The sequence below is a fragment of the Nesoenas mayeri genome (assembly GCF_963082525.1).
Source record: "Nesoenas mayeri genome assembly, chromosome: 2".
Lineage (NCBI taxonomy): Eukaryota > Metazoa > Chordata > Aves > Columbiformes > Columbidae > Nesoenas > Nesoenas mayeri.
Window position 1 is genome coordinate 26,824,534 of NC_137543.1, and position 11,548 is coordinate 26,836,081.

Genomic DNA, 11,548 nt, shown 5'->3' on the forward strand with positions numbered 1-11,548 from the left:
ACAAAGTTCCTTTCAGTCACTGCCATTTAGTACTTTTTAATTTCCCCAATGAGACATTTTATCCCTATTGATAATGTCAGAGAAGCAGCTAAGCGCTAATAACTATCAAAAGTTAGTTCAAGCAGGGTGACCATGCTAGTATCTAGTGTACAATATTTGCTCTTTAAGTATGTTTTAAAATTAAATACTGTAGCAGAACTATCTTGCTGGGTCTGTATGTGGGACACTAATGCAGACAGTGCCAAAATATATGGTGTCTCTCGGAAAAGCAGGACCCCCGTCTTGAGAAACATCTCAGAGAGAAAACAGTATGTCTCCTAGTGTTTGGATAAAATGAAATTCTTTGTAACAGAAACAAAAAGGGAGCCTCTAAACCTTCTCTGCATGGTTGTTTTGTTCTCTGAGAGCTCGTGCTGGTGGAAGCCCACCTCCTCGTCCTTACCAGGTGGAGCAGCAAGGGGTCTGCACCGTGGGTGCCAACTCTGCTCTCCGTAGGTGAGGAAGAGGTGGCAGCGGAAGGGTGACAAGCAGAAAATGGTTTGAGGAATGTGGAAGCTCAGCCCCAGATAGCTGGGGTTTGGTATGCAGGGGCCAAAAGTAATGGGAGTTCTCAGTGAGAGGTATTTTCACAGGCTTCGAGAATGAATCCGTGGTCCATGGGATAGATGCCGAAGTTTTCTCTCTTGTTGAAAGGCAGACACAAATCTGAACGGTAGTATTTTGCAACCAGTTGCAAAGACATAATCGGCTGCAGAACACCACTCCACAGAGAATTATTAGCAATGTAGTACATCAATTGAGCTAAGGAAAAAATGTTTCCTAAAAAAGTAAGAGCCTACTGTCTGTCATTTTTTTTGCCTATCTACTTACTCTATTGTGTAGCTAGCTAGCTCATTATCAAGAGTTTACCTCATCTGGTAAAAGTTATGTATGAATAGACGACAAGACAGTCCTAGTGTATTTTGGCAAAGGGTATTCTCTGATTTCATGCTGTTCGTAATCTGTTAAATTAGAGAACTACATTTGCCAAGATAAGTTGGGAATATAGTTTCATAGCTTTGCAGAAATTAAGACCACAAGGGACTATTAGATCGTTTGATCTGGCCTTCTATATGTTACAGATCATAAAATTTTATCTAAATAATTTCTAGGAAGTCAAAGCACTTTATAACAGCCAAAATACTGGGTCTTCAAACCAGCTTATGTGCCTCACAAAAAGAGCAGAGAATCTTAATGTGACACCAGTGAACAAAATGTGATATTCCCAGTGATCCCAGTAGCCAGACTTTGGTCCCTGGCCTTGAAATGGAGGGGAGTTGAAAAAACCCATACAAATAGAAAAACAAAATCAGATTGCTCCGATCTGACCCTGACCTGACCTGTACACATAAATACAGTAAACATGGTGGTTTGAGCATTTGAAGAAGATGCACCAAGCAGGAGCTCAGCAGGATTTTCTGTACCACCTCAGAGCAGTAGTGCATCTTTCTCAGGCTTTGGTCCCTGCTTGTGACCAATCTTTAACTCTTCAAATGATAGGTGACAGCAACAAATCTTCAAATTCCACAAATGAAATCAATACAATTGGAGGAAAATTTCCTGAAAAAGAAGGAAACTTCATTTGCTCTTTTATAGAAAAGTCTGCAGCACTGAAGCTTTAGGTGTAATTACATTAAACAATCTGCTACTTCAGGGGTTGGGAATACAGCAGTGACCATGTAAATAATCCCAGTCTTCCCAGCGCTTTGAAGGAGGGGAGCAATCTGGAGGGCTGAGGTCGCCAACCCCAAGGCTGGCAGTCAGGACCTCCTATTCACACAAGTCCTAGTTGAAGTATTCTTCCCAATAACAAATAAAAATGTACTTTTTGAGAGATCTGGCTGCAAAAGCCTCATAGCTATAGAAGTGGGTTTTTTGGTTTTTGTGGGGTTTTTTTTTGTTTGTTTGTTTGTTTGTGGTTTTTGTTTTGTTTGTTTGGTTTGGTTTGGTTTGGTTTTTTGTTTTGTTTTGTTTTTGTTTTTCCCCAAGAGGTAACTGGAATGTTCAGTCATTCTTGCTCCTACGAAATAGCATCTTATTTAAAGACTGAGCTTATCTAACCACCCCTGGACCTTGAGAGGTTCTGGTAAACAAGACACAAGGACCCCATACTGTGAAGTGCCTCACTTAAATACAGGTGTATGACATATATAGTTATATGCTGTAACCAAACTGCCTCTCATTCTTCTCTATGACAAAATAAATACCAGTCATCTCTCTACTGGAAATCCTTCTGCCTTTGCACATCCAGAGATCACACTGAGGGACTGTGATCTTAAATCCAAAGACCTTTTTAGAGTCACAGTTTTTCAAAAGAGGGTCCTCTACTTTGTAAGTACTATCTACATCTTTGATACCTCTATATATTATCTTGCATTTAGCTATATTAAAATGAATCCTATTGCTTCATGACCATATAACCAGGTCTATTGGATGACTCTGTAATACTACCTTGTTCTCATTATTTCAGTCAATAATGATCTTTGTTCCATCTGAAATTTTTACAATCAGAAATCTGTAACATCAAAATTACAGTTAAAAGTTAATAACTTACTTTTGTCACCATGTATTGGATGTAGAATATCCTTCATTAAGGAAGTAAACATCCATTTTTAAATATGGCTTTGTTGAAACTCTAAAAGAATGTTACAGTGAATGTCCAGATAAAGTCTTCCAGTTGGAAATGATATGGGATAAAAAAGTTCATTGTCAAGTCTGCGTATGTTTGTTTTATTTCTACATGTATCCTTGGTCAGCATGATTGTCTTTTAATCTCTTTTCAGAAATAGCTAGGGATAGTTTAGCATTTCAAAGACAGCAATTTCTGGTACTCTTTTGCCTAATTTTAGGCTGGTTTCAGATAAAAAGAAGTATGATCCTCTTTGGAGGACAATAGTAAGTATGTAAAAAATCTGAAATTTCCTGAAAGTGTGATATTTCTCTATATGTGTAGGACATGATGCTGCCATACACAGTGTCTAAATTTGTGTTATTGTAGCCAGGATTTTTTCCTCACCCCTATTTTTTCATCTCCTGATTAATCTTGTTTAGATCCAGCTCTACAATGTTCTCCATCAGGGTGAATCTGAGGACATTATCCAAGTATTTTGGCACGAGAGACATAAAACTGACAAAAAATGATAGGAGAATTAAGTCTACGTTATGCTGTAATGGCATATGTTTCCTTTATGGAAAAGTTTCTGAAAAACCTAACCAAGCTGAAATCAGTGGGGTTCTACAGACATTATTCTAAATATAAGATAACAGAAAATTCTGTTCCTTTTAAGGCTTCTTTGACTGTACTTTGGGATTTGAGAGCCGGGGTGTTATTTCCTAGTGTTCTGTACCATGTTATAAAAGGGGGAAAAAAAAAAAGCCCTGTGATCATTTTTAGTTTATTTCTATAGGACTTTCTCTATATTGGTTAATTATTCATGGTGAAATCCTCTGAGTAAATGGATTTCGCAGAGGGATGATGGGGATGATCTATAAAGTGGAAGAGAAAGGGAGCTATGTATGCCGAGTGGGGAGTATTTTAACATTTCATTTCTATGCATGGCTTAAAATACAAATAGCAAAGCCTGCTAAGTATAAAGCAAATTAAAATGACAATATATACTGTTGTTGCAAAGACAGTGCAGTGGTGTAGCATCTCATTTCTATTTACATTGCAAAATTTATGTTTATAAAAGTTCATAAACTGGATGCAATTCTTAAGAGACAGCACATTGCTAGCTGAGAGCCAGGTGTCCTTTGTTAGGCTGTTTATTTTAGGTTTTTGTTACTCTGCCACCTTCAGTAACTCAAAATTAAGGTTCTTGCATAATTCTCAAACCTGGAATATCAATAAGGCTTTTCATTTCTAGGGTTAATAAAAACTGATCCATCCACCCAGTTCCTAATGCCTGTGTAAAGAAAAGAGTATTGTTATCTCAGTGGTATTCACTGTAAAACTTGGGCAGAGGAATTAAAGAACTACTCCTGTCAAAGCAGTTACTGGGCAACCTGAGACTAAGAATCAAGATTTTCCCAGTTCCACTTCCTAGAAAGCAAAACTTTAATACAAAAGTTACCCAAAATTTTGCTGCTGCTACTACAGAGTTTCATAAGGTAGACTGGGGAGAAGGGAAAGGTTTAAGTATTGTATAGCAGAAAGTGTGGCAAGCATTGCATCCAAACAAGGGAAAAAACTTTTTAATCCTCGAATGAATTTGCTCTCTGTGTCAAGTGTGAACGGTGCCTGCATTGTACGGTTTTGTTGTCCACTCTCCTGAGCAGATGGAGCTTGCAGTTGTATGTCACTTGTTTATTACATCCTCTTAAGATTAGTAGCTGTGTGGCCAGATGGGTCTGGGAGCACAGCTGTGGATACAAGGAAATAAATGAAACCTGTCTGATGCTGCCATGCCCTTTTGTGAGATACTGACGTGTTGCAACTGCAACAAAGCAAAAATCACTTCCCTTTAATATATTAGTGAATTAGATGTCCTTTTTTTTTTTTTTAATCAAATCATATGAAATCAGCAGGTTGAGGTTCAAGGGATGATACAGTTCTAAGAGGAAAATGTAGTGGAAATCTCTAGCAAACAGCCTCAGCAAATTTACAGGAGCAATTTTAATGTGGTAAAATAAATTTAAAGTACATCTCAATTAATCATCTGTATAAAATGTAAAGCAAAGGTTTCTATAGAACAAAGACTCCCATAGAGCATACGCCAACTAGGCAGTAGTATTTCAAAGTTTATTAGATGACATATGTTGAATTATTGATCCAACATTCTGATAAACTATATAATGCATTCATGTAAATGCAAATGAAATGCTGTTCTATAGAAGAATGCCAGATTATGGGCTAGACTTTAAAAATGAAGCTTACACAGTTTTAACTCCTTCATGACAGTGGACACACTAAGTTGGTCACAAAACCTCCATGAATCTAGAGATACTGGATGCAGTGTAGGTCTTCACAGCTGAGCTGTCATCTCCACTCCCTTCCTACCCCAAGGGGGGAAATAGGCATTTTGGGGAGAATTTACCTGACCTCTTTTAGAGGACACAATGGATCTTACAACAAAGGGGGTCAGATTCTCTCCTTGGACAGTAAAGGGTAACTGCTTGTCTAGGTGAGGTCTAGACATCTCCTTTCAGTTGCACTGGCAGAGCAGATTTGATGTAGTGTCTTCTGTACCAATTCAGATCAGTTGCTACAAACGCATTGAACTGTTTTTCTGCTCTCCTGTTAAGTATGCAGGTGAATTGTTCTGATGCAGATGGTTTGTAGCTTAACATGAAGCTGAGATTTGGAGGGGAAGTTGTTGCTTCTTTTTGTAGTGGTAAAACGGTTTTTGGGGATTACAAACTAACCTGTTGCTTTTGAGCACCTCAGTGCATGATTTTAAAAATACATCCTGCTGACAGAGAATGAAGCAGTGCGTATTGTCAGCTGTGGAAGTGACACTTGTTGTGAGCTGAAGAAACATAAGGGTTTTTCTCAAATTTATTTTTCTTCTTTCATTTTGGTAAAATGAGAGTCAACACTACAGGGAATGTGCTGTGCTTTCCAGGAAAATAAAAACTTTAAAACGTGAAATACTGTGACTTTGAAAGGAGTAGTGTTATAAAGAGGATAATCATACTGTGATTTATTATATCTGAGATCTAAAGTTGGAGCTTAAGAGAGTCCAGCCTCAAGATAGAATATGATGATAGGCAGTCACATAATGAGTATGACGTGTCATACAAAAACATTTTTCTGCTTCTGAAAGCTGCTATAAATCATGTATACTTTGGAAGACTCTTTTATGTTAATTAAGGAAGATGCAGCAAGTTGCAGTATTTTATGGGAAGAGAGGCAAGTGCAAGTGCAAATCGTTGTGCTTTTTGCCTTATTGCAGAGGGGAAGGAAGAAAAGTTTCATCCAATTCTGAAGGATTTTGTAGCTCCATATTGTAATGCATGCCAGGAGGCTGGGAGGTAGAGGTAGCAATTTTCATTGACTTCCACCATACTGTGTTTGCTTCATTAAAAAATTACAAATTTGTTGGCAAAAAGCAGTAACATATTGCTAGAAAACATCAAAATTCACAGTGTAAATTCATAACTTAAATTTGTGTTCAAAACTGTGGTTTCTGAATTCTGTCTTTTCTTTTAAAAAAGAAGGAATAGCATAATAAAAGTACATAAAGCTCCTATTTCTAGATCGAACCAAAGATTTTTAAGCCAAATATCCTCTCTCTGCGAGTATATCAGACTCATCAAAATATTTATTAAGTAAATGGATATTAGAGTGTTCTGAAATGGTAATCGCAGGGAAGAAATTATACAGTTATATATATCTGATGCTATTTTTATGTGCATTATAAATGTTAAATAATATTTATTCCTGATTTATCTGAAAATATGGTACTTTTTCTAACTGTTTGTTTGTTTGTTTTGTTTTTTCTCTTCTTTCTACAGGAAGTTGCCCTCGTCCTTGCAGCTATACTGGTATTTTTGTTGGCTTTCTATGCTTTCTTTTATCTTAACATTTCCAATGAAGTTGACCTCGATCTGGATCCAGATGAAAACTAGCAGATGCAATGAATCTATCATCAAGACTTCTTCAGCTTGAAAAAGACTACATAGGAACACACAGTCCCTTCACTGTGAGACAGTAAATGATGCCATCTCTTGCAGTCTAAATTCATAAGAAAGTTTTGCGATACATCAGTCACTTTTACATTCCAGATCTCCAAAATAGAAGAAGAACACTCGTGCCTGGCAAGTGTATTTGGTTAACGCCAAAGCCAGGAGCAGCAGTACAATACATGAAGGTTATTATTTAGTTTATTGTTTACATTCTTTTTTTCTCAGACAGAGAACTTTGATGTCAAAAAACAGGTGCTGTTATTATCATGGGTATTGATGCTGAACTTCACTGGAGGAGAGTCTGCCTTGACTGAATTTAGGAATCAAAGCTTCCTAATAGCCAAATTAGTTTCCTTTTCCTTTCCCAAAAGAAAGCAGAAATACCAAATAAAAAGTCTTTTCTTGATTTGTATTTCAAATCTATCAAAAAGCCCTGATCCTTTCTCTCCCTTTTTCTCTTTCTTGTGCATGTGTGCACACGCACAAAGATGGAAGAAATTGTAGGAAAAAAATATCTTTTTAGAAGCAGTCTGTCACCTCCTATATGGACTTGATTTTGTGTCATCCCAGATTCTGTGTGCCCATATATCTGCAGTAATCTTTTTCATTCTTTTGCCAACTGTTCAGCACACATGTGTTCTGTCAGAAATGGCACCTGGATGACAGAAGCTCTAACATTCGCATATGCCTCTGAAACACAGTTCTTTGCCTCCTGTGCTGTCTGAACTAGTGTAAATAGAAAGTTCAGTCGATGTTCGTTTTAATTAGTGTATTGCTCTATTATTAATGTAAAGTCAAAATTGTATTTTAATTATACTCTTCCTGCTGGTCGTGGTATCAACTTGCTCTACCTGTTAGGGGGATGTTGTAAAAAAATGACTTTCCTGTTATACAATCATTTTAATAATCGAACTAATGTAAGAAGTTGTAAGTATTAAGAAACCTTTTTCTATTCATGTGTACTAGTAATTGGGAAAATCTTGGCTCCATGACATCCTTCAGTTCTTGCAAGGTACCTTTCAGCATATGCACTGTAGATAACATTTCTGATCCCTTTGATAACACCAAGACACTTGAAGAAGTTGGGATGACAAAGCAGCTGCAGGAGGCTGTAAAATTCTGGCTTCATTCTGTTCTACTTTGGCTTTGGCATATTGCTGAGCTTTTGGTTATAAAGGTTCAGTTTTGATCCTTTTACAAATGTGGTCAGTCTTCCTTTGCTTCGGATTCACTTTGATACCAAGAAAAATGTAGAGACATTGGTGCTGAATGGGTCAAGAGAGTTAGGCAGATTGGCTTCCTGAAAAGTTATAATACTGAAATTATATTAGCAAATTAGCTTGGCTTTATCTTTGATACCAATTTCAGGGCTGAATGTTAGGCTTAGTTGCAACTGAGATGTTTACTGACTTGTTTCATAAATGCCTGACTGAAATTTCATATAGTGATTTTTAAGACAAAGAAATACAAATCATAGCAAATATTATAATGGAGAATGTATTTATTTTAAATTGACACAGTCCCATTATCACCACTTAAGGAACTTAGATCAATACAGTTAATATTTAAACCATACAGTAACTATGACCATATACACTACGAGTCTCTAAGGATCCACTTCTTATCTGTCATACTTCTCATTCACTTTATGCAATGCAAAACAACTCCTCTAGAAATTCAGAGTACAAGTCTTCCAAGAAAAATATGAACGAGAAGCATAAACATGTAAGTGCAAATATTTCTCATTTTCTACTTATGACTGTTACAGACACAAAATGCTAACATTTAGGTATTCATATGACACATAGTCCATTAATACTCGTACACATGACCAAATGCCTAGCAACATGTTGCCTTTATAGTGAAGCATTATCTGACACATGGCCCGACTTTCAGTGGAGAGAAAAGCATATCACAAGCTGTCTCCTTGGATGTGACATGCCTTTCACTTCATCAGTGCCACACCACATGTCACAGAAGCTGCAGACCTCTCCCGTTGCTTTGCATGAGCAATTTTCTTGCTCCATGAAATGCCAGAAGGATTTCTTTCTCAATGTCTGCATGTAGTGCACTGAGCAATGTGTGGTCTGAGAAAGATGCAACCCCTCCATGCCGGTTGTCTCATAACCTACCTTCTCAATTTGTTACATTAAAAAGCAAGCTATTCTTACTGCCAAATTTGTGAACGTGACATTCCTAGAACAGGAGGATTGCATTTCCCATAATTATGACTCACAAACAAAATCCAAAGCACGTATAAGTGTGACTGAAACAGCCTCCTGGATTTGTGGCTTCTGGGTCCATATTGCCCACAAGTGTCACGGTTTCAAGTTTGTCTGTTGACTTCATTTAGGTTAGGACTTTCCATTTGCATGAAAGATATTATCATGTAACAGGTAAATATCCTTTTGCTTAGATAAACTGAATGTTCAGTGCATATAGACATACATGGTAAATATTGCAGTAAATACACTTTTTCTTTTATCAGTACAATAATTTCTAATGGGACTATGTCAATAGTTATTTAAAGGTAAAAGCTCCCAATTTTCCTCAAATTATTCACCTTTGGTTTTCTAAAAGGCACAAGCACAACCGTATTAGCAATGAGGTCTGATTCTGACTTCACTAATTTATTATTTCCCTGAGTTCACTGAATTTACAACTTATTTACTCCAAGGGCAAATCGGAATCCAGCCTGAAGTTATTTCTGCTTTCTGGAGCACTACATTGTTCATGCCTGATATTTTAAAGTAGAGACTAATTTAAATCTTGCAAACACTTGGCTTATTTTGCCCTTATTATATCTGAGATTGGTTTTTGGACCACCTCTCTTTGTATGAGTTGCTCAGTGTCTATTTTAGCAATAAATGTATTTTTACTATTTTTGTGCTCTTATTAATGTCAGATGTGTCACACTGAATTATATATACATTTGAAAGGAGATTAAAGCAATCTAAGCAGCAAAATGTTGAAATGTGAGCAGTGATACTCACCAGTTTTAGAAGATCTGGATAATTGTAGGCAGTTCTAGCCTCATATTAAAACTAAGTGTAACCTTTGAATATGAAAATACTTTGAATACTACAATAAGGAAGAGAACTTTCCTTGGCATCCTACCCAACACCAATAGAGCAGTTCTCTTTCTGCAGACAAAGTTGTCCTGTGTAGCACCCATCAACTTCAGACAGATTAACTTTCGTTTAAAAGTAATATTTTTACACAGTTGTTTCAGAGAAAGATTGCTGATCAAACAATTTACATAGCAAAGCTGTCTTTATGGCACAGGTTTTTTCAAGGATATTCATCTCTGGGTGAAGGAGTAGACTACAGTATTGTTGTTGCTCTCTACTTGTGAAGTAAACTGAATTTCTTTCTAGCAGAGGCTGTTGAGGAGATGCCTGTAAGACGTCCGCATGCTGTGGGTGGGAGTGGATAGTCTAGAATAATCTCTGTCTAGGAACGTACACCAATCTTCCAGCAGTGATTTTGCCCAGTAAGTCTTTCCTCAGCACTTTTCCTTTTCCGTTTGATCCTGCAGAAGCAGAACCAGCTTGCAGACCATCTCAGGACAGAAGCCTCAATATAGTAGTTCTACTAGAGCTGCTGGTGAACATTGCCAAGGAAAGGCTTTAACTCTGTCTCCTAGAGTCCATAAACATGTTTAACTGGAAGCTTAGGAGGCATGTTAAGCATTTCCCTAATGGACCCTAGAGATGCATTTAAACTTTTCTTGAAGAACGCTTTATTTAAAGTTCACTGTTGCATATCATATAGACATCATGCGCTTCAGGATCTGTCATAGCTCCTTCCATGCATCAGACCAGCCATAGCAGGGACAACAGGTAGACTGTGAGATTGTGCCGCAACACGTAACTGCAAACATACACAACATGAGCAAACTCACCTGGTTAGGTGTCATCAAGAGCAGTTGACCTAACAAGTTTTGTTTTAAAACAAACAGTTTTTAAACAACCCTACTAAATGAAGGCACAGTGAAAGTCCTACAAAACCACTTGTCCCATTTCCCTGAAAACTACCATAATGGAAGAGGCTGACTTAGAGCCAAGTTTTGAATGCTGCCCTTTCAGGGAAGAAAATGTTGCTATCGCCTCCCAGTAAGGTGGTGATTCATTTTGCTTTGATGCAGGATTGTGCCTATAAGGCACAACTGTGCCAGCTGGTGAAGGTCAAATGCATCCAGGACAATTCTCAGTCAAGGGCTGTACTTGAAATGCAGACTAGGCAAATTGGAATGCCAACAAACAGGATACTACAGATCTTGATCGCGTTTCAAGTTTTACTTACAGTAGCATAATAATTACTGGTGCTTATGACTAAGAAAATAACAATATGGCACATCAATAAGACAGCAGAAATGTGATGCTGGAACTGCTTCTTAAAAGATTTTGTAGTGGATTATGCTTGCACTTTGGGAAATGAATCCATGAGATGAATAAACTGGCAAAGATTGTCTCTGATCTTATGCTTACAATATTTTTTCCTGAAAAAGCCAACAGAGATATTTTGCAACACTTTTCCCTTTCCTCTTAGTTTGCTGTAATACGTTCTTGTGTAGATGGATTCCTACACTTTTGCAAGAGTGGAAAAATATTTTTGTAGTTCAACAATGCATTTAATTGTCAGAATCCTCTAGTCTTTCTTTTATACCCCCTTAATCACAACCAAATTGGTGGGGAGACAGCCAAAATGTTAGGTACCAGTGTCTCTCAAGCAGATGTCACACCATTATTTTTTAGCTCGCTTAAATGAATAAACATGTTAAACTGTGAAGTATTACATTTTAGATTTTTTCATTAAAAAAAAAAAAAAGAGGTACAATCTGTTTACTGTCCTTAATTGAGACAACAATCCTGGTAGCTGC

The 11,548-nt window shown here is 37.3% G+C and overlaps 1 protein-coding gene across 1 annotated transcript in view; it reads left to right on the forward strand.

Annotated features, from left to right (window-relative positions):
- The window catches only part of TRIQK (triple QxxK/R motif containing), a gene marked incomplete at its 3' end in the record, with an annotated part of 41,373 nt that extends 34,764 nt beyond the window's left edge, over positions 1-6,609 (forward strand). The window contains exon 3 of the mRNA XM_080340259.1: positions 6,496-6,609. Within this exon, the coding sequence (XP_080196385.1) occupies positions 6,496-6,609 (114 nt within the window). The remainder of the gene's footprint in view (positions 1-6,495) is intronic.
- Positions 6,610-11,548: the final 4,939 nt, after the last annotated feature.